General features: G+C 36.3%; 2 protein-coding genes across 16 annotated transcripts in view; one reads left to right on the forward strand and one right to left on the reverse strand.

Annotated features, from left to right (window-relative positions):
• The window catches only part of LOC125044917, a 44,204-nt gene extending 30,162 nt beyond the window's left edge, over positions 1 to 14,042 (forward strand). Inside the window, exons 3-8 of the mRNA XM_047641880.1 lie at positions 4,935 to 5,243; positions 7,572 to 9,363; positions 9,682 to 9,914; positions 10,034 to 10,169; positions 10,404 to 12,266; positions 12,684 to 14,042. Of these exons, the coding sequence (XP_047497836.1) occupies positions 4,935 to 5,243; positions 7,572 to 9,363; positions 9,682 to 9,914; positions 10,034 to 10,169; positions 10,404 to 12,266; positions 12,684 to 12,844 (4,494 nt within the window). The 3' untranslated portion in view covers positions 12,845 to 14,042. The remainder of the gene's footprint in view (positions 1 to 4,934; positions 5,244 to 7,571; positions 9,364 to 9,681; positions 9,915 to 10,033; positions 10,170 to 10,403; positions 12,267 to 12,683) is intronic.
• A 3,269-nt stretch (positions 14,043 to 17,311) lies between these two features.
• Positions 17,312 to 25,176, reverse strand: part of LOC125044594 (CLIP-associating protein 1-B-like) — a 363,686-nt gene continuing 355,821 nt past the window's right edge. For 13 of the 15 annotated variants that reach the window (XM_047641327.1, XM_047641328.1, XM_047641334.1 and 10 more), the window contains 5 exons: positions 25,052 to 25,154; positions 24,086 to 24,305; positions 22,867 to 23,219; positions 22,524 to 22,712; positions 17,312 to 18,361 (listed from right to left, as the gene is read on the reverse strand). In XM_047641327.1, the coding sequence (XP_047497283.1) occupies positions 18,158 to 18,361; positions 22,524 to 22,712; positions 22,867 to 23,219; positions 24,086 to 24,305; positions 25,052 to 25,154 (1,069 nt within the window). In that variant the 3' untranslated portion in view covers positions 17,312 to 18,157. The remainder of the gene's footprint in view (positions 18,362 to 22,523; positions 22,713 to 22,866; positions 23,220 to 24,085; positions 24,306 to 25,051; positions 25,155 to 25,176) is intronic. The other 2 variants (XM_047641325.1, XM_047641324.1) reach the window with 2 other exon arrangements.

The raw sequence follows: 25,176 nt of genomic DNA on the forward strand, positions 1-25,176 counted from the left end.
TCTCTTCCCTTCCCCCCTCCCCTCTCTTTCCCCCTCCCCTCTCTACCCACTCTTCCCACTTTCTTTGACTCGCCTTTCCCCTCTCTTTTCTCCCCTCGCTCGGTCTCCTTTCCCCGTCATGAGCGAGGACCGGTAATAAATGCTTCTCGGGGTCTGGGATGATGCCCTTCGTGTGGCTGTCGGTCGGGAAGTCGGCGCTGTTGCTTTCTTATCTCCTTCGGTTAGTCTTTTCCCTCTCTCTGTCTGTCTCTCTCTCTCTCTCTCTCTCTCTCTCTCTCTCTCTCTCTCTCTCTCTCTCTCTCTCTCTCTCTCTCTCTCTCTCCCTCTCTCTCTCTCTCTCTCTCTCTCTCTCTCTCCCTCTCTCCCTCCCTCCCTCCCTCCCTCCCTCCCTCCCTCCCTCCTTCTCTTTCCCTCTCTCTCCTTCCCTCCCTTCCTCGGTTCCTTCTCTCTCTCTCTCTCCCTCATTCTCCCATCCTTCCCGTTATTTTTAATCATACATTACATATCTTCCCACATTCCTTTCCTTCCCCTCTTTCCCGCTCGACTTCCCTCCATTTCGCTTTCTTAATTTTCTCCTCCAATTTTTCATCCCACCCTCCTTCCACCTTCCCCAGCCTTCGCTCTCTCTCCCCTCCCCTCCCCTCCCCTCCCCTCCCCTCCCCTCCCCCTCTGTCCTATCCCCTCCCCCCTCCCTCCTCTTCTCTTCCTTTTTCCGCCACCCCTCCCTTCTTTCCCCTTTCCCTCTCCCCTCTCCCCTTTCCCTCTCCCCTCTCCCCTCCTCCCCCCGATTTTTCGTTCCTCACCCAAAAATTCGGTGTCTGAAACTTTATACCTGATTCTCAGTTTAGATGGTACGTGCCTCTGTGTATGAGAGAGAGAGAGAGAGAGAGAGAGAGAGAGAGAGAGAGAGAGAGAGAGAGAGAGAGAGAGAGAGAGAGAGAGAGAGAGAGAGAGGAGAGACAGACAGACAGACAGACAGACAGACAGACAGAGACAGATTGAGTGAGTCTGTGTGCTTGTCGGTGATTTGTGTTGTGTGTATGCACGAGTTCGCATATACATGTTTGTGTGTGCGAGTATGCGTACGAGTGCGTGCACATGTGCTTGAGATTTATTACCGGAGTGCTCGCTACTGGTTTGATGTTTATGCATTAATTTTGTAATATCTGAAAGGAAGTGACTGAGCAGAGGGAGAGGGGACGGGAGGGGAGGGGAGGGGAGGGGAGGGGAGGGGAGGGGAGGGGAGGGGAGGGGGGGGAGGGGGGTGGCGCCGACCCCGCAACACTGCTGCAACGCTACTGCTGTGACTGCTGTGAATATTTAGGACTCGCTGGAGAAGGAATTAAAGCCGATTAAAGTGGAAGAGCGAGAAGGGGGTGAAGGAGGGAGGGAGGGAGGGAGGGAGGGAGGGAGGGAGGGAGGGAGGGAGGGAGGGAGGGAGGGAGGGAGGGAGGGAGGGAGGGAGGGAGTTCTCGACCTCCTGTATATGCCCTCTACTCTACTCTCCCCCTCCTCCCCCTTCCCCCCTCCCTCCCTCCTTCTCTCCTCCTCTCCTCCATGGTGTGTCTTCGGTATAGCGTTGTCTTGACCTCTTGTCTTGTCACGGCTCTACATCCTCACTTTTGCTCCCCTTCATCTTCCCCTTCCTCCCCTCTCCCTCTTTTCCCCTTTCTCCCCTCTCTCTCTTTTCCCCTTTCTCCCCTCTCTCTTTTCCCCTTCCTCCCCTCTCCCTCTTTTCCCCTTCCTCCCCTCTCCCTCATCTTCTTTTCCCCGCTTTTCCCCTTTCCTTCTCACTGGAATAGCCACTCGCATATTTTGTATTAGATTTTATTAATCCGTATTAGAAGTATGATACTTGTTTCCTTATTTTCGCTCACACACACACACACACACACACACACACACACACACACACACACACACACACACACACACACACACACACACACAGTTATAACTCGCACAACACACAAATCAGACTTATGATTTGCTTAATCTCTGACACACACACACGCACGCACACTCAAGCACACGCGCACACATGCAAGCACGCTTACACAAACCCAACCTCGCCTCGTTGAGAGTGTCCCCAATGTGATCTAGGAGGGGGTGGGGGGAGGGGAGGGGCGGGGGCAACAAACCGGTTATTAGCCAGTCGGTCCCGCTTTTGTAATTACTATTCAGGAAGCATTGTTTTGCTGCACCGCTGAGGGAACCGTGCTGTGATGACGCCCAGATCCCCCCTACCCCTTTTGCCCCTCCCACTTATTTCAGCCCCCCCGCTTCCCTCCCTCACCCCCCCCTCTCTCTTCTCTTCTCTTCTCTTCTCTTCTCTTCTCTTCTCTTCTCTTCTCTTCTCTTCTCTTTCTCCCGTTTTTTCTTCTCTCTCTCTTCTCCCTCCTCCTCCTCCCTCCATTTCGTCCCTCTCCCATATCTCTCATTTCCTCGCCCTTATCTCTCATTTCACCTTTTCTTTTTCATGTATCCAGATTCATGATAATTCATTCGTCTTGGAGCCTTTTCGCAATCGCTTTTTTTTATCAGTTTATTGTCTTTAATCATCATTAATGGTTGATATGATTACCAGTCTCACATCTCCTTATTCATTCTGTTAACGGCCGTTTCTCAGTCCCATCTAAAGATTCGGTTCACATAACGTCTCCTGGTGGCCCCGTGTCTCTTACTGCGGCGTCCGTGTTCCGAGATGAGGCGATAGAGAAATCAGAGAGAGGGATGCTGGCCCGCCCAGAATGACGCCCTGGCCACCGCTACGCCCGCGCTGATGTTTCGCGAGCACGCCTACAACCCCTCGTCTACTCTTACGACGGCGCCCATGATCAGATCGTGGGGAGAGGGATAAAGTGTCCCCCTTCCTTCTGCCCGTCAGGCTTTTTCATGTTCCTTCTCCTCGTATTCTATCATTCCTTCCCGGTTTCTTTTCCCTCTTCCTTTCCCTTGTTTCCTCCTTTCCTCAGTCCACCTCCCTTTTCCCCTTTCCCCTTCCCCCTTCCCCCTTCCCCCTTCCCCCTTCCCCCTTCCCCCTTCCCCGTCCACTTCCCTCCTCCTCCTCCTCCTCTCTCTTCCCATCTCCCTTAGTAGTCACGGGGAGCCGGACATTAGGGTCGACAGAGAACGGAATGTGGTTCTCTTCTGCTTTTTTTTAAGACACACACACACACACACACACACACACACACACACACACACACACACACACACACACACACACACACACACACACACACACACACACACAAAGTCCACGTTTCCTGATAGTTGTCATTCTCGGTCACAACCGCCTGCCTCCTTGGTTTACGAATCCCTGGCGTCTGGCATCTCTCGCTTGACTCGTGTGTTTTCCTTCCTCTTTCTCCTCTCTCTCTCGTCCCCCAGCCTCCTTCCCCGTAGCACCCCCCCCCCCCGTACCCCTCTGCCGCCTCCCGCCCACGCCGCCATTCCCAACGCCAAAGGAGAGATGCTCTGTCATTTAGGGAAGGAATGCCGTAAACGCTAATAGTCTCCTTTATTATCAGCGCAACGGCAACCGTAAACCATATTAAGACCCGCGACTATATTTACCGCTCACTCTAGCGCCGTTTACTCGCCCATATAAATAAATTGGTTGCGGCGGCGGAGGCGACGTGCTCTCGGTTGTCGCCGACGACAGCAGCGGCGACGGCGACCTCGTAGAGGAAGAAACCTCTCGTTTCGTTGTTGTTGGAAGGACGAGATGGCTGACGAGGAAGAGGGCGTCCTCAATAAAAAGTAAAAAAAGTCGAGTGGATAAGCTGTCAATTGGAGCGATTGGTGTTCGGAAAAGAGCTCTACTTCTAAAGGTGCTTCGATCTGTTTCTCTATTTCGTATTTTTTTCGCTTTCTTTTTGTCCCATGACAATCTTGCTCCTTCCCCTTGCAGTTCCTCCTCTTCTTCCACCCTTGTCTTCTCCAATTTCCTCCCTCCTCTTCCCCCTCCTCTCCTCTCCCTCCCGCACCGTCTCCCTCAAGTCCTTTTTTGCGCGCGTGTGCGTGGTCGTGCCGCTCTGTTATGGCTGGGTAATGTGGACGTCGCAGTCGTATTTGGAATTTACGCGGCAAAAAACGCGTCTGTTACACGGGCCCGGCGGTGTGGTCACTCTCTTAATTGCCGCGGATGGAAGGATCCCCGTGTGCGAGGGCCATTCGGGGAGCCTCCGCGCCGCCGCACGGGCACACCTCCCGGGCGCGGGTGGGCGGGGCAGGGGGGTCGGGCACAGGGACGGCTGCGTGCATGGCGGCGCTCGCTGGATGCTAGGCAGCGGTGTCGGCTCGCTTCCAGCTCCCTCCCGCCTGGACGGCCTACCTGGGCTTCTTTATTATTATGAGTTTGTGCATTTTTTAATTTGGGCTCCTCCGTGTGCGAGCCTCGCGAGCTATGTATCAAATGCCTCATTACAAGCTGCCAGAGACGCTGTCGTCATCTCCTAATTGATTTTATGCTAATGGCGTGCTTCATCATCAAACAGAATTATGAGGCAGTTTAAATAAACAGCAGAGATACTCAGATAAGAAATCCTGAAGTACCAGTGCGCCGGCTGGAGTGACTCGCGCAAGCAACTTGAGGCGGAGCTCGCTCGCTGGTGTGATATTCGAGGCTCGTTTTCCACGAGCCCGGAGGCCAGGCGTGTGGCAGAGGCGCCGGCCAGGACTCGGCTTGGCCTCCCGTCCTCGAGAAATGTGGCCTCGCCGGCGACCGAAACTCCGCTTTTGGCCGCGGTCTTAATGGCCAATTATTTCGCTCCATAATTGTCGTATTATGTTTTAGCTGTAATGGATTTTTTTTCTCCAGACCGAAAACAATTTTCTGAAAGTTAATGTTTTTTTTTTTCCTTTCTTTTTTTCTTTTATTTTTTTTATTCTACCACGGCATGTCCTAATAACCGTCCTTGTGCCCCCAGGTGCGCGTGGTGCTTCGCGTGTCCCCCGCCGTGACCCTCGCTGAGGGCGAAGCCGAGGTGGTGACCCTGGACAAGCGGCGGCGACAGGTGACCCTCGTTGACCCGCAGACGCGCCAGGCCCAGGAGTCCCGCGTGGGTGTGGCGGCCCCCAAGATGTTCGCCTTCGACCAGGTCTACACACAGGAAGACTCACAGGTGAGACTCGTGCGTCGGATGCTCTTGACGGGAAAGCTTTACCATCGCACGAAACTTGATTCTGGTTATCGCGTTACTATCTTCGCTAATGTGACAGTAGGATACGAAAGAAATGTATGTATATATATATATATATATATATATATATATATATATATATATATATATATATATATATATATATATATATATATATATATATATATATATATATATATATATATATATATATATATATATATATATATATATATATATATATATATATATATATATATATATATATATATATATATATATATATATATATATATATATATATATATATATATATATATATATATATATATATATATATATATATATATATATATATATATATATATATATATATATATATATATATATATATATATATATATATATATATATATATATATATATATATATATATATATATATATATATATATATATATATATATATATATATATATATATATATATATATATATATATATATATATATATATATATATATATATATATATATATATATATATATATATATATATATATATATATATATATATATATATATATATATATATATATATATATATATATATATATATATATATATATATATATATATATATATATATATATATATATATATATATATATATATATATATATATATATATATATATATATATATATATATATATATATATATATATATATATATATATATATATATATATATATATATATATATATATATATATATATATATATATATATATATATATATATATATATATATATATATATATATATATATATATATATATATATATATATATATATATATATATATATATATATATATATATATATATATATATATATATATATATATATATATATATATATATATATATATATATATATATATATATATATATATATATATATATATATATATATATATATATATATATATATATATATATATATATATATATATATATATATATATATATATATATATATATATATATATATATATATATATATATATATATATATATATATATATATATATATATATATATATATATATATATATATATATATATATATATATATATATATATATATATATATATATATATATATATATATATATATATATATATATATATATATATATATATATATATATATATATATATATATATATATATATATATATATATATATATATATATATATATATATATATATATATATATATATATATATATATATATATATATATATATATATATATATATATATATATATATATATATATATATATATATATATATATATATATATATATATATATATATATATATATATATATATATATATATATATATATATATATATATATATATATATATATATATATATATATATATATATATATATATATATATATATATATATATATATATATATATATATATATATATATATATATATATATATATATATATATATATATATATATATATATATATATATATATATATATATATATATATATATATATATATATATATATATATATATATATATATATATATATATATATATATATATATATATATATATATATATATATATATATATATATATATATATATATATATATATATATATATATATATATATATATATATATATATATATATATATATATATATATATATATATATATATATATATATATATATATATATATATATATATATATATATATATATATATATATATATATATATATATATATATATATATATATATATATATATATATATATATATATATATATATATATATATATATATATATATATATATATATATATATATATATATATATATATATATATATATATATATATATATATATATATATATATATATATATATATATATATATATATATATATATATATATATATATATATATATATATATATATATATATATATATATATATATATATATATATATATATATATATATATATATATATATATATATATATATATATATATATATATATATATATATATATATATATATATATATATATATATATATATATATATATATATATATATATATATATATATATATATATATATATATATATATATATATATATATATATATATATATATATATATATATATATATATATATATATATATATATATATATATATATATATATATATATATATATATATATATATATATATATATATATATATATATATATATATATATATATATATATATATATATATATATATATATATATATATATATATATATATATATATATATATATATATATATATATATATATATATATATATAATGGGCTCAAACTCCGGCGGCAGTTCTGAAGGGTCGCACGGTAGATCCTCAGGCGGTGACACTTCTGCAGGATCTTCATCCATGGACTTCTCCTCCTCAGAGCAGTCATGTGATACAGTCATTTACATTGGTGGAGGAGGACCAGGAGATGCAACAGACAATGAGCATCCTCCTGTGTTCATGCCCCATCACACCAACCAACAAATGTGGCCCATTGCCCGACTCCGGTCCATGGAACACCTGCGCCCCCATTCAGCATCACCTACACCTGCACATACGCGCCGTGCTGCCTCGGCAAGCCCGACGCCTACGTCACGATCTGTTCCAAATGGGCGGTCTCATGTGAAACCTCTTCCTCCCCCAAGGACAGTCAGCAACACCAGCAGCCCGGCTAACAGTGGAAAGTCTCCAGGTGGAAACTTTATTCGGCATCAGCCAGGGGTCAGCAAGGTGTCATACAACAATAACACTGGACAGCAACCCCTCCTCTCCTCATTCAAGCCACAGGTCACCCTTGGGCCCCTCGTCCCAGGCGATCTCAGACATTTTAACTATAATGCTTATGAGGAGCCCAATAACATGGTTCCCATATTCCAGAGATCTCGTCTACCTATCCCTGCACACCAACTTCAGCAACAAAGACAGCTGCAACTTCAAAATGCACAGCAACAGCAACAACAACAGCAGCAACAACAGCAACAGCAGTATCAACAGTATCAACAACAATATCAGCAACAGCAGCAACAACAGCAGCAGCAGCAACAGCAACAACAGCAGCAGCAGCAACAGCAGCAACAGCAGCAGCAACAGCAACAACAACAGCAGCAACAGCAACAACAGCAGCAACAGCAACAGCAACAACAACAACAACAACAACAACAACAACAGCAGCAACCACAACAACAAAGTAAACAACTTGTTCAAAATCAGCTACTTAAACAAGAGTTCCAGCAGTTACAGCATCAGCATATACAGCAACACCAAAAGCAAATTCACCAACATCAGCTTCAGGCTCAGCAGTTGCAGCAGCAGTTTCATCAACAGCAACAGCAACAACAGGGTCGTGCTAGTGCAAAGGCAGCTCCTGATGGAGTTGTTTCTGATGAACAGTGGATTGATGGGCCACGTGTTCACAAGTCACGTGTTGCAGCTGCACAGAAGTTAAAAACCAACAAATCAGAAACTTGGGTTGATGGGCCTCAGGTAACACCAGCAGGATATGGTTTTATGGATGACCACAAGAAAACCATGATTGAGAGGTGGGTAGCAGTCCAGACAGCACAGGTTGTGCAGCAGCTAGAGCAACAGCAGACTGTACCAGCCCAAGTGCCAGCACAGACTTCAGCAACCCAGCAGCAGTTTACGCATCTCACACAGTTCCGAACTTGTGAAGAATCAACACTAGACAGTGACCAAGACACCCTAAGTGAAGATCCTCCGTCTGGTCCTGGACGACCAACCGGACCTGATGCCGCCTTGCCACCACAGCCGAATCTGATAGAGGAACTTGAGAGAAAGAATCTCATTCCTTCAGAAGATCCTGAGGAAGAGAAGAGTGAAGACCTGAAGCCAACACCCAGTGAGAGTGAGTCCCCTGTAAAGGAATCTCTGATAGAGGAGAAAAGCAGTGAGCCACAGTGCTCCCCCGATGAGGAGTCTGGGGCTGAAGAGCCTTCCATTGATGATATCTGTTCCCAATGTGAAGCTTTGGCTGAAGAGTGTGAAGAACTGAGCTCACTTCTGTCATGTGAGGAGGAAGAATGTAAACGTCAAGCACATCTTGGTCTTGGTAAGGATCTTTTTTTGTAGTTAATTACAAGCAGTTATTTTCACATAGCATATTATAATTTGAGATTTTAATTTGTTTGATGGATGACAAAATGTGAAACAAAAAAGAAAAAAAAAAATATATATATAAATATATATATAAATGTATGTATATATATAAATATGTATATATATAAATATATATATAAATGTATGTATATATATAAATATGTATATATATAAATATATATATATATATATATATATATATGTATGTATATATAAATGCATCCCTCATATAATTAATTGAAAATATTTAAATGCCTTATTTTTCAAACAGCCACTGTACTAGAAGAACCTGAATTAGAGGCAGCTGTAGCAGCTGAGGAAGCAGGTGGTTTACAGGGTGAAGGTGACGAGGAAGCTGGTCAAGATGGAGATGATGTCAGTTCAACCCCAAGACGTGGCTGGGTCAGACGATCCATAGCGTCCTCAGGCACACATCACTCCACAGAACTTATTGAAGTCCAAGTTCCAGACTATCCTATAATAACCGTTGACTGTAGTATTCAAGTAAGTTTCTTATGGTTGTCATTTTTTTCTACACTATTTAGTAATGATAATCCCTTTGAGTTGATATCTTTTAAGTGTACGCCACTTATATGATGTTTAAATATATTTTGGCTTTACAGGTATGTGAAGAAGATATTGTGCGAGCTCTCGCAGACACTCCCTGCCAGAGTGAGGTGATGAGTGTTGAAACCAGTGATGACCACCCTCTCAGAGTTCTGTCAGAAGAAAATTTGACATGTGCATCCACATTCACAGGTATGAATAGCATTTTCTAGGTTATTGGTCATGTATTACTTTCATTTCTGTTCATATATATATATATATATATATATATATATATATATATATATATATATATATATATATATTTATATATTTATATATTTATTCATTTATATATTTATTCATTTATTTATTTAGGATTTGGTTGCAAATTAAATTTTTAGTAAGACTCCAGAGATTTATTCAAAACATTTCTTGATTTTTCAGACTCGTACTCTCAGATGGGTGAAACTGGGGATGAGGATGACTCTGATGAGGATGATTCTCGGCCATTTAGTTTGTTTGAAGTTACAGACTATGGTAGAGTCTGTCAGGATCTTAGTTTAGCTCTCCAATCTGATGTAGCTAACAGGAACCTGCATGAGCTAGCAAAGATTCATGACTTGTACAGAACACTCGCTCGTCAAAGTCCTCGGGTTCACACAGGCGGACCAAAGTTGCAAGCTGCCACTCTTGCAGAAATCCTTGCCAACAGCCGAGACTCATTACTTGAGGATCAGAAGCCACCCCTAGAAGATGACAGTATATGCAGTGAACCTGTTCAGGCAGAAGGGAAATTGTGTCAGCACTGTAACAAAAAGCGTCTTCGTCATGGCGACAGCATCCTGAAACTGGAGTCAGCCCTGAGGAGCAAGTCGCAGTGGCTAAGCCGACCTCTAGACACATTTGAGGACTCAGCAAGTGATAAATGCATTGGAACAGATGACCTGGATTTCCCAGAAGATCACTGTACATGTGATGTACAAAGTGATTTGGTACCATACATCCCTTCTATGTTCTTCAATTTTTCTTCCATGCAAAGTCCCGATGGTTCATCAAACCCAAGCATAAATCAGCATGTATCTGAAACTAGTGTAAATTTAAAGGATGCACCATTGGCTGATTCCACAGAAAAGTTAGCAGACCGCGTTCCCATAAATGGCGTTTCTTTGCCAGAATTTATAGAAGATGTCGAAGCTAATGTTGTTCTTTGCAACCCAGTGCAATATGATTACAGCAAAGATGAAGATGTTATTGATGTGAATGATGAGCGAACGGTTACTGGGAAAAGTGATAATGAAAGTGACTGTGTTAGTAACATAAGTGAAGATTCAGAATATATGATGCAGACTTCAAAACTTTCAAAATTCCTCTGTGTAGGCGTTGGTAGAAGTAAATCTAAAGCTCCTTATAAGGTAGCAAAGCAAAATAATAATAAGATAGTTGAGAACAAGAAAAATATCTCAAAAATCAAAGATTCCAAAGTAAAAACCCCTGCTAAAAGTAGAGAAAATTCTAAATCTCCCGATCGCAATTCAAAAAACTTGATAAAGTCTCCCTCACGAGTGGTCTCACAAAGTGCAGCTAAGCAAAGTGTTGGCAGGCGAGGGGAAACAGGATCAGTACGCACACGTTGGGGTAAGTCAGCTCGTGTCGGGGCAATTAAACCCCCAGCAGTAGGCATGAGGGGAAATTACCGCTACACGTGTACCCTGATGTACCCCCCTGATGCCCCCACACCCACGGAAGGATACGACTCTGGTCATGATTCAGGTGCTGCAACTCAGGGGAGTGCAACTCCTCTAGAAAATAGTGAGGCATGGAGGACTGGTCAGAACCTACAGCCCCAGCACCACCATCAGCACCACCATCAGCATCACCAGCACCACCAGCATCACCATCCAGCAGCAAATAGTGGGTCCTTAGGCACCAACCCTTCCTTGGGTGAATCCTCTGGATATGAGAGCATCCCCCGAGACTCTGAGTGTTCCTCATTTAGTTCCTCCCAGGATTCTGAGATGGATGAAGAACATAGACGAGATGCTCAGGCCCAGTCTCAAGCTCTCCAGCAACAGCAGCCTCAGCCGAAGCCTCAGGCAACAGATGATTTATCAAAAGTTCAAGTTGAGGAATGGTCAGAGGAGGATGTGAAGAGATACGAAGGCCGCCCAAGAGCAGCAGACATACCTCAGTTGAGGGCGTCGCGTCAGCAAATTCTATCTCTTAAAACTATCCAGAGAGCCCTAAAAGCTGACTTAGCTCAGGCTAAAGGGAATTTGAATGTTCCTTCGGATTCCTGGAGCTACGAACGTAAGTCAAACGTACGTATGCAACTGCACATTTTTTGTTTTTTTGTAGATGTAATTTTTCATTATTTTAAGTTTCAAAAGCTACTTGGTTTTCATAGGTAGACTGTGACTTTGAAATAGTTATTAGAAACTTCCTGTTGAATTAGCACAAAACAAAACTGTAGAAGTACCATCCCATAGAGTGTTTTACTATGCAGTATGGTAGTCTATCCTTTTAGATAATGGCATTGCAGTATCCTTCTACAGCATTAAGTAAAGACCTGGTTAGTTTTTACACTGGAATTGATAAGGTCTATATGATAATGTACTATGTATTTAGTATATTCATCCTCTTTATCATTGAAAAATAGTATGAAAAATCTTATTCAGATTAGTATCTGAAAAGTCTGTTTCTGATTGCCCCATTTTCACTTTACAGTACACATAAAGGAGGACTCACCGATGGATCATCGCACCTTTGTGGAAGCGCTTGCGAGGGAGACGGTTATCTTGCAGAAGCGCGTTGCAGCCGCCCGGAGTCGTGTCCTTGTTGTTACAGCTTTTCTGCCTAGACAGCGACGTGAAACTCTGATCAACTGACATTGGGGGCTGTGGAAGCGCAACGTGTTTTATTCCTGTGTTATTTAACCATCTCAATTCAAACATTTTCAAGTTGGTCTTGATATCTTTTGCAATCCAAGAAAATTTTCTTCAGGAAATGTATTTGAATATTTGTCCCTTTGCCATTAGTGTAATTTGCATCTTAAAATATATTTGTGTGATTATCTATAAAAGCAATTATGATTATTGCATTTAATCTGTCCAGCTCAGGTCCTAGGTCTGTATCTTTGTTCTGTACATGTGCTAAGGATCAAGGAAGATATTTACAAAAAAAAAATTGGGAAATATATAAAACTCCTGTATTATTCTATGCCCATGATCTCATTTGCAATAATAATAATAATAATAATAATTCTATGAAATGGGTTTCAGATGAAAATGAGATTTTTGACTCGGTTTCCAGATAATATTGCCTTCAAAGAATTTTACTTATCAGGCATCAGCAAATTCATAACTGCCAAGCTGTGTATATCTATAAAAGCAAGCTTCTAGCCTTGGACATATTGACATGTGACTATTTTGTAATTATAGACAGTTTGACTTTATTTCATGACATTTATCAAACAACTTTTTGTATTCTTTTTACCAACAACACAGTCCCAATTGATGTACTTTGTGGCAATAGTGAAGAAAACAACGCCATAGGGTAAACAATGTGAAATTGATCATGGATCACTTTTATTCAGTGGAAAATGGGGTTGCACTATTTACATTACCATTAATTTAGGCAATTTATTTTTGCCATTGTAAACCTTATTAAATAGTTAGTCCTTATTCCATATAATATATAATATAAATGGATTTAGTGATTCCATTTTTCAATTTATTGGTGATCTATGAGCAATTTGGTTATTGTTTAGTCTAAGTCAATAGCCTAGCTTCTTGGTGAATGTGATTCTTATTGTATATTTGTGAGCAATTGTTTCCTGCATACAGGTGATTATGCAGGATTATCTCAGTTGCATAATGTGTGATTTACTTGAATCAAATGCACAGAATACACAGTAATATATATTGAATGTACATTGGTAGATAGTTAATTTACATAGTGAGGTTTGTCCACAAACAGAAATTACAGAGAGGTATGTATGAACTGTATCTCTTTTCTATATTTATAAAGGTGGTCTTTTGCCAGCATAGTCATGTATTGTGTAAAATAAAAATGATTGTTTAGTTATGCAAGTCTTTTTGTTCCCTGTCATTTTTTGGGTATCCTCTTTTTTTTCCATTTTCAAAAGGTGTAATATTCAAAGCCATGTTTTTTTTTCTCGAAACTATAATTAAAGATCAACTTCACACAAATAAGAGCATTGCAGATAACACTTAACACCTTTCTGTTTGCAATTTTTACTTGAAAAATGTGATTATAAAACAATTTTTAACTATTATCTATATTAAGAAAAAAAAACAAAGCATTATATCAGAAATGAAAAAAAAAAAAAGTAAGCACTATATCTGAAATGAACAAATATGGTTCCTACATAAAGTTCAGCAAAAGAACCTGTTCTGAAATCTGCCAACTAAAATAACAACAAAAAGATGATACACAATGAAATGGTTTTGAGATGAAGATTACCTGCCATAGCCATATGCTGCAAATATAAATGCACCTGTTAAGGAGGAATCACATATGAAATGTGTGCGAGAAAGGTGAATGAAATGTCATCATACTATAATGAGATTTATTAGGATAATGAATGTGCAAAGGAGTCACTTGGGGCAGCCAGCTTCCCTCACACCTACACGAGTAACCAATCATCACACTGTCCATCCTTCAAATCTTGCATTTCCATCAAGCTCAAATTCCTTCCAGTATTCATATATGGTATTGGTGTTCAATATGGCTCATTTTCCCCATTTACATCAAAGAAAAAAGAATCATCACAGAGGCTCAAAATCACAGATCTAGCTAGTCTTGTGCATGAAAATGAACTGCATATGAACCCCACAACTAAAGTTTGAGAGTAGTCAATATCACGTTCATTAACTAGGAATGAGCTGCTGGAAACTCCTAAATTTTGTAGTCAATAATATGATTTAGTAAAACAATTCCATACTATCCAATTCTCCAGAGCCTTTAGTTCAGTATACCCCAAAAATCATAAAAGTCACCTTTAGAAGTCCATATTTTTTTTTTAAACCAGAGAAAAAAGCAACAGGCAACATGGTCTAATAAGTACAGTTCATTAAACATATGTCATTGACCTCATAAATCAACACATTCAATTTTAACTATTGTAAATGTGAAAAAAAAAAATATATATTACTTAATGAAAGGATTTTATGACTTCTGGACTACAAGACACATCACTCTTACAAAATCAAGCTATCACAATTCTGGAAAAGAAAGAACTCATTGGCACATAAATCATTATATACAGCTATAGCATGATTTGAAAATGAGACAAGATCAGCAATTGAGAGCCACAGAGCAAAAAGTCTCACTTAAAGCTCTATTACATTTACAAATTGATTTATAGGCTCTGATGTCAAACAAAAATCACTACTGATTTTTTTTTTTTGGAGTCCACAATATTTGCAACACAGATTAAAGCCTGAATAAGCCTCAAAGACTCAAAATAGCTGCTCCTGTCAAAGACATGTAGTGGTGGAAGATCCCGCCCAGCTGCCCCAACAGTCGGCACAAGCAAGTCATTGCAACAGTCACTGGGTCCTCAAATATTTTAGTATTTATGAGCTTAACCATAATTTGGATCCACTCGTGTCATGATGGTTTTCCACGGCAACAATAAATCCAGAAAAAATTAACAATTTAGTTGAAAGCAATGATATATGGCAAGTGCATTCTAATCACAAATTCCTTAATTGCCTTGTCTGAGCACCTGCTTATATGGCCATGCAGTCAATGAGGTCAAACTTGTAGGACTCAAACCATGATCCATAGATTCAATTTTTGACAGGAATTCTAGGATCAAGAGAAAAGTAAAGCATCCGGAAGCATGGTAATAAAAAAGAAGTGAAATAATTAAAAATGTATTAGACTTTAATACATATCAGTATATGGTTAAACTGTATTACAACTGTTTCACCCTTATCTATTATACATCCTTTATCAGCAGCATTTTGAAAACTTCTTACATTTGATTATCATACCATAAAAGAACAGTAGTGTTGCTAAGCTTGTTGACTATGCACACTGAAGGCTATTAACATGGTAGGATATAATCAGTTACTTTGAGCTTTTGGGTAATAATTTGTTAAGCTCAAATTCTGTGTTGAAAAAGAGAGAACTTGTGCCTTTCAAATATGTGTATGTGCATATGTATGTTTTATACATACATACATTTTATGTCATTATACAAAGGTAAGTATATATTGTATGTATATTGTGTAAGTATATGTTTATGTATATGTATATGTATAGGTATGTGTAAGTATATGTATATGTATATGTATGTGAATATGTATATGTATATGTATATGTATATGTATATGTATATGTATGCATGTATTGTATAGGTATATATGCATGTATGTACTTGTGTCTTTATATATATATATATATATATATATATATATATATATATATATACATATATATATACATATATATATACATATATACATATACATATATATATACATATATACATATACATATATATATACATATATACATATATATATATATATTATATATATGTATATGTATGTATGTATATATACATATACATGTGTATGTATACATATACATATATATATGCACATATACATACAAATACATATACATATACATATCCATACATATACATGCATATATATATATATATATATATATATATATATATATATATATATATATATATATATATAATATATACACACATATATCTCCTGAAGCTCAAACTTGCTGATGATCTCATAAATTGTGATAAGCTCAGTCTTTGTTAAGAGCTCATTTTGAGAATATCAAGTGATCCTTAACAAGTTGGTCTATCAACACAATCATGCTAAAAACCCATTGAATTAATGAAGGTGGTGGGGTTAAGTAACTTATCTGATGCATATAAAAATTACCTGGTTGTATTAATAAAAAGAACTTTAGTATCCATGACCACTGAGAAAAAAAGAGCATTTATGTACATCAACTATATTACAAACACAGCACTATCTTACATTCCAAGTCTGCATTCACACAAAGCCATCAGGCGCATGGGAATCTTCTGGAATGGTGGGCCCCACACATCCATCTACACTTGTCTCAAATGACCATTATGGTCATACCACACCAGATGATCATCAGAGTCAGAGGCATTGCAGTCAGTTACATTCAGACCCAAGTCAACAATTGAATAAGATGTAGAGCAACTGTATAGTTACAAGAGACCAGTGAAAACCAATCACATTAGTATCATTATGTCAGCTAAAGGGGTTACAAACAAAGGCATATAAGACTATCATGGTGTCACCTCCAAGCACAATTGACTAGCTCCCAGCCCCTAATAATATGAGTTATACTATTGTTAATAATCATATCATCTTTATTGGGAATTAATATTTAACTTCACATTTCTTTTCCAAGAGAAGAGAGTAGACCATGCAGGAGAAACTGAAGGTAGGCAGCAAGAAACAAGTGTAAACTCCTTTAGTTAACATGAACTGCACCCCTAATGGCACATTTGCTGCTCCTTAACATCCTACAATTGGTTTATAATATTTCACTTTGCCAGGATAAGCCATATCTATGTTATCAATAATCACAAAGTAATCTATCACACAAAGATTGCCAAGTAAGCAAATATGTCAGTAAAAACTACTGGTAAAACTATGGTAGAACCACCTGGCACCACAATGTTGAGGAGTCAATCCAACCTTGAGTCACGTTCTCTCAACCAACGCACTCATTCATAAATTCATAATTTTACACACAATAGCCTTGTCCTTGTTTATTATTTTTATAAGCACTTCACCTTCCAAGGACATATTTTCTATAATTTTGTGCCAAAACTGTCATGGGCAGATTCTATTTCCATAATTCTTAAAGAAATATTGTGTACATCTAGATACAACAGTATTCATAAAATTAGCAACTGTTGGCCAACTATATTTCCTATTCTAATATCAATTAGTAAAATCTGAGTCATTTATATTTTACAGAGCTTTTTTATTATTCTTTCTGTTATTTTCAAAACGTCTAATTACAAAATCTTTTCTTGTTTGTTTTTTGAGCCAATCAAAGGTTCAATAAAATTAATCTTTCTGCCACACCCCCTAACCCCTACCCTATCCCCAAAACACCCGCCATTTTCACCTCCACATATAGTATTATCATTAAGGTGGTGGTTCAGACTTTGGAGATGATGCCCCCGAATTCTGGGTCTCAGCACGCTTGATGTACAGGTTGAGGAGCTTCAACTTGGATCCTGTAAGACTCTCTAAGTGTGGTCGCATTGCATCCTCTCCCACAGCATTATGCAATGCTACCATGCAGAACACTGAAGCCTTGCGTACACAGGACTCCTTGTTGTCATATGCCTGTAAATAATAGAATAGATATGATTATAGCAATGCCTTCATTTTGTCCATATGTAGAGGAGTACATGATAGCCACACTTCTCATTAATCCCAATGATCAATTTAAGATAACTTGTCTCTCCATATGATAATTTTTCATGTTCTCACTGAAAGAAAATGTGCATCATAATAATCCTCATTTCAAAATATGTGAACTGTTTTGTCATCATAACAGCCAATTCAGTTCAAATAATTTTTTTCATATCTGATTTTACTACCACAGATTCTTGTTTCAATGACTGATAACACAAAACATCAACATCACACAGAAACATAATTTGCAAAACTATCAGGGAAATTGTACAAAACAATGTAACCACATTTCTTGAATCATGAATAGATGTATCTGATATATCTGACATATTTCTTTCAAAGCTCACTGCTATCTCATTTGTTTCTATATCAAATATAAGTCAACTCGTTTAATATTCACTTATAATGCAAGCAGGTCAGAAGATTTAATTCTATAGAAGCTCAGCTACAATATCAATAAAAGCTAGGAAAAAAGCATTCAAGAGTATTCAAAAAGCCTTTTGTGGTAGTACAACCTCAGTCTAAGCAACTGTGCTTAAGCTGATGCATGTAATGTAATTCCCTATTTTTGGAAATCATGCTCAACACATTTGGCTTGTTCTTCTCCCATAACAGTATCTGATATGTAAACACTATACTGCAATTTTATACAGCTGCTCATAACATCATTTTGTCAAAGTTATGCACATCTCTCAAAAATTTGCCTGCCTCATTATCAACACAGACAGAAGTCAGAAGGGGGGTACTTGGGAACACACTCAGCACTATACAGAAGTCGGTTTATCAGTGTTACACACAATAAAATATGACTGCATCTGTAATTCAGTGCAAAATTCCGTTTTTGCTTTGTGGCAGAGTTTCATGTTAGTTAAAAGGCATCTGGTAGCATATGACTGCATCAAACAAATAAATTTCAAATATCTTTCAGTAGCTGGCCATTTTATACTAAAATTCCAGCTTCAAAATTTAACAAAGACAAATAATTTCAAACAGACCTATGGAACATTACATAAAGAAATGAGAACATAAAGAGAAAATATCATCGTCATTCATCATTACAAAATACTGTCGGCCTCTCAGTATCTTTGAATAAATAGAAATCAGGCTGGAGAACCTGTCTCAGCACGATTATACTTTCCATGAACATTTTAGTGATCTATTTGCCCACTAAAACTACTTTCAATAAGTTAAGACATAAGATTTTCTGGCATGAGGCAATATGAATTACAAGATTACTGTGATTTCTGCTACTATGTTGATGTGCATATAACACAAGTGTCAGTTTAACCAAAACATACTTTTATTACATAAACCACAAAGTAGCATTACTAACAATAAAACTACATTTGCACTGAAAGTCTTACAAATTTATCTTCTTGCGAATGTTCCAACCAATACGGAAATATAACATGTGGTAACACCAGTAAATACAACTAACGCAACAACTAATTTCTTTGTGGGACTGGGGACAAGGTAAATGCATAGTGTCTTACTAATCTTCAAATAAAAATAATGAAAGCATTTTATAACAATTTAATTTGTCTATGTTTATGCTTTGTTGACAAAGATATATATATATATATATATATATATATATATATATATATATATATATATATATATATATATATATGCTCCATATTTAGTTTTTCTACAGAAAATTTGAATTCAATTAAAAAAATTTGTAAGGCATTTAATTATTGAGTGCCCATTTAATGATAATAAACAAAATCTATGGCTACATCTCCTATATTTCTAACTAAAATGGAAAAAAATCAGATTTTGTTGTGTTATGAAGCTTCTTCAACATTAATAGTAATGTGGAGTTTCTTCAGTTACATGTAAACAATGAGAGCATACTGTAAAGATCAAGCATCACAAGCTGCTGAAACTGTCACTATAGCATGTCTCATTGTATCTGGAGCAGATCAAAATATCTGGCAATTACATTTTTTCCCCCCCCCTTTTCTTTTCTTTTTACCAGAAAAGTCAATGTTAAATCCTGAAGACATTAATCCTTTCCAGATGATTAAAAAAAAAAAAAAACTAAAACTAAAATCAAACATATATAGCCAACTACTATAAAAGGTAAGCAAGACTCAAAAAGCAAAATAAAGTATAAACTTTTTCAAACTGCATGTGCTAGGAAAGGCAGCAGTTGCTACACATAATGCACATTTAAACATATGACTAAATACTCATCATAACAATATTTAAGAAACCTACAATTATTACAGATTCTGTATCTATTTATTGCCCATTATCAGCATAATATTATGATGAAGATGGAATGTAGCTTGCAGTATAAATCAACTATTAAAAACTACTCAGACTTTACCAAAAGGAGAACTGTGTCTATTAATCACACTGGAAAGAATTTAAAAGCAATCCCTGCTTGTTTTTAAACACATTCTTGTCAGTTTTTTTTTTTTTCCCAACTGGAAGTCCAACCCTCATTTTTGGAGGGAAGGAGGGACGGACAACAAAATCAAATAGGTCAATTTCAACCTGGAGGCTCTGATGCCTGTGGATGTATATAAATTGAAAATGCTACATCAGCTTCAGTGATGGGGTGTGAGAGGGAACCAAAGAAGGTGTTCTGCAGTGTTCTAACAGTGACTTGTGAACCAAAGCTTGGTGGGGGTGGGGGGCAACTGTTTGCTCCTGGAGAGTATAATCTGAGACACGCTTTGTTCTTATTCTTCCAGCCATGTGAAATTAGGCACCTACTGTCATGCACATATCTTGAGAAAAACAAAAACAAACAGAACAACTGAACTCATCATAAACCATGAAAGTTATGGAAGTCCTATCAGATTCATCCTGATTGACACTCATAACAGTCATCAGAATCAAATAAGTCATGCTTACCAGCTGAAGAGGCAAAGATGAAAAGAAAGACAGAATGTAAATGATGCTATTGAGTGTACGTTAAAAATTCCAGTGTACACTTTTAAGTCAGTAAACAAATGACCTTTTTACATGGTGTTTGTCTTCATAACTAGAAAAAAGAATGAGGAACAAGGAGGAGCAAAATCCTTCCACTTGAGAGGGTAAATCACACTCCACTGTCTATGCTACCAAAATTATTATTATTTTTTTTTTTTTCTTTCTTCTGAAAAACACATCAACTATCATGTGCTATATAATCATAACACCAAAAATACTCCAATCACATTCCTATTTACAGTATGGAGCAACATCAAAACAAGTTGGAAAGTAAGTTAACCAATTTCTTTTTTAACTGAAAAAAGAAAGAGCGGTGTTAAGAGAATCCACAATATGTAAAATATAATTATAGTAAATTATCAAATTAGCATTTTACTTTTTGCACAATGGCAAGATATCAAAGCTGGTCATGGCTGTTTTCTTCCTGTTTTTTTTTCTGTTTTTTCTTTTAGACAAAGGCATGCACAGTAAAGCCTCTTTATGTTCATTTCATTATTCTGATGATGTCACATCTCCCAAGAACTGAACCAGAATATCTGCCCATTGTTTACTGAATACTGAGCAGAAAAATATAAGATTTTTGCTGATGATCTTTCAAGTTCTCGAATTTGTTCAAAATCTTTTCTGGAAGCTTTCTGATTTACTGTTATTCCCAATAACAACTTGTTTCTTTAAAACCATCTGTAATGGTTAGCTGTGTCATATGTGTCTATTCTCATGCATTTGTGTATACGATTAAAAGCATCTTATTATCATTAAGCTTTGCTCAGTCTTATTTAATCATCCACTGTGTATAATACCTGTTATATTAATCAGGGATGATGCAGGAATTTTGTGAGTTTAAAGCTGGTGCAGTAGGATGGAAATCATCTAGTCATGAGAAAGTCTCATACTTGTAATAGTAATATGAAACAAGTCAATTCCTTCTCCCTTGGGCTCAGCTTATCTGACAAACCTAAATCACAAATTGTGCAACTCCAACTAGTCATTGCTTTTGGAATTTCAATGCTACAGTACTATAATCTACAATACTAATCAAATATCTTATTACAAAAATATGGCCTCTTAAAAAAAAAAAAAAAAAAAAAAAAAAAAAAAAAAAATTAACAAAACAACAATAACACTGTTATACTTTACAGACCTTAATGAGTCCAGGCATGATTTCAGGCAATGCTGCAGCAACAATGGATGGTTGGTGGGCTTCAACCAGTTTATTGAGCATTTTGATGGCCGCTTGATTCACTGGATATTCTCCCATCTGAATAAGAGGCTTCAACACCCGAATCACGACCTCAGGAGGAAGGATTTCTGCTACAGTTCCAGCACAAACCTGAAGATTAGAAACATAGCATTAGACTTTGGACATGTTATTATAGGTTGTAGTCTTTATCATCAGCACAGAAATCCAACCAAGATATATTACCTTCAATATAGTCACAATATATCCATATTCTTTATCTCTCCCTCTGCTATATAATACTTACACTTGCTGCTCGAAGGACTTCCTTTTCTTTGTCAGCATGTGCATTGAGGACCCTAAGGATGATAAGCTCCGAAAAACTAAGGAAGTGATGCACAAGGGGACTTCTCCTCATCATCTCTGTCAGAACGGCTAGCACCAGGGCACGCTGACCTCCATCGTCACACGCAAGACTCTCTAACAACAACCTCAGCACAGCACGGAAATTCTCATTCCAGACTAGAGTGGAGCCTGTACGCGCCAGTCGTATTAGAGATGTCAACGCAGCACGCTTTTCTGCTGTGCGCCCCTCCTCTGTGTTACCTAGCTCAGCCACTACACCAGACATTATCTCTGCATCACTCTCCTGTCCATCTCCTGGAATTGTGACAAAAAGCATTATTTTCAATTCAATTTGACCCACTGATGCTGGGATTCCATTTAACACATACACTGTCCATTTTGGTTTTGTTTTATAATTTTCTTTTACACAAATATGGCTCCCACACACCTTTAGTCACCAAGAAATCAATTACTAAGCCTGCCTGACATCATCCTGTTTCCAGGAAAAAGCTTTTACCATTAAAACTATTATCATTACAATACAGTAACAACAATATCACTATCCTCAAGAGCAATATGATAAGGGTAATAGTAATAGAGAAAAAGAAAGAAAGAAAGAAAGAAAAATCCACAAAAATTCAAGGATTTGAGGTAAAAAGGGGAGGACAAGTAGGCCTACTAATTGACCCCTTGGTAACTTATCCACCAAATTGGACGGCACATGTTCCTGCATCAATGGGTTAAATCTCTTATCTTCATACAGCTAATCAATCCTCATTGAACAGCTTCATCACAAAGGATTACCACCGAGTAAAACAATTAACAAACACAGAAACTACAAAATGCCCCTAAAACATAATTCAATATAAAATTTAAGTAATCATTCATGCATATCAAAAGAAAAATGTAACTATATAAATAAAAAGAATATAAATAAAAACACAGGGTTGCTTCAAGAATAATCTCTTTCCATAAAGAAAATATGTAGTTTAAATATTTATCATAAAAATAAAATAAATAAATAAATAAATAATAAAAGAAAACTGATGACTCAAAAGGAAAATAATCATAACTCAACTTCTGCACATTGCACGGTTGCATCCAATGCACAAGATGTAGCATGCAGGCAACTTAGGCTTACTGACCCCGAACCAAACAGGAGAAGCCAAATCAAAAAATACCTCTACCGAGATCATCGTCTGTGAGGGTGTCAAGTCCGTTTCTTGAAGAGTCGGACATCATGGAGAGGTTGCGATGTGTGGGTGAAGAAACACTTGAGGATCTTCCCGACAGGATGCCATTGGTATCCTCCACACCTTTGTCATCTACAGTGTCTATGGTGCGAAGGTCGCCTCCACCAGCTGATAATTGACTAATCCCAGAGTCCTGTGGGAGGAATACCTAGTTTCTGTTGGTTCTATTCTCTCAAAAAATGCTTTCTGCACTTAACCCAATGCCGACGGGCATGACGTGTATGCATGTGCTATGCCCACTATGGGTACTTGTTTGATTGTTTTTACACATAGATGGCTACACTTGTACTAAGTTACCAATGAGCCAGTTACGAGTTCTGCCTGTCTCACCCGTTTACCCTTTTCTTTGATTTACGAAATATTTTACGTTATCTTATTTTGCTGTTACTAAAGTTAAAAAACATAATAATTATTATGTTTATAATAGTAAAAAATACATCTTTCCCACCATTTCAAATCAGGTATGGTCACAAGGTCTACTAATTGACTCCTTTATGGCTAAGCACTAGCAGAGCCATCTATGGGCAGACATTTCACAAAAAATATAGAAAATAGGCACAGCATTTTCCCCATTTTTTGTTCATTTTCCCCGGCGGCATTGGGTTAAAGGAAAGGAGTTTCTTATTTTCAGGAGGTAATATTTCAATTTCTATCATATCATAATATCAAGTATATATCAATAGGAGATATGCTTTTATTAAGAAAACTGTTGCATTTATAGTAATACAAAAGTTTCATTACATCAATAGTATGTAAATGACACATATATCAATAAGTGTGAAAACAAAAATGTTAGGAGTATATGCATTTTTTTTTTTTATATTTAAAGGATACACAAAAGAATCCTTCAAATTATTTTTTTTCCTTTAATCAGCAAAGATCTGGTATTCTCACCTGTGACGTAGAATCTCTATGTTTTTCTAAACTATCTCTGCGACTACTTAAATCCAGGTCGAAGCTATAGTTCTGGATCTCTGCTGTTGTGCGTTTCAAACTCCTAAAATGTAGAAAAGTACATT

Source organism: Penaeus chinensis, chromosome 36 (assembly GCF_019202785.1).
Source record: "Penaeus chinensis breed Huanghai No. 1 chromosome 36, ASM1920278v2, whole genome shotgun sequence".
Lineage (NCBI taxonomy): Eukaryota > Metazoa > Arthropoda > Malacostraca > Decapoda > Penaeidae > Penaeus > Penaeus chinensis.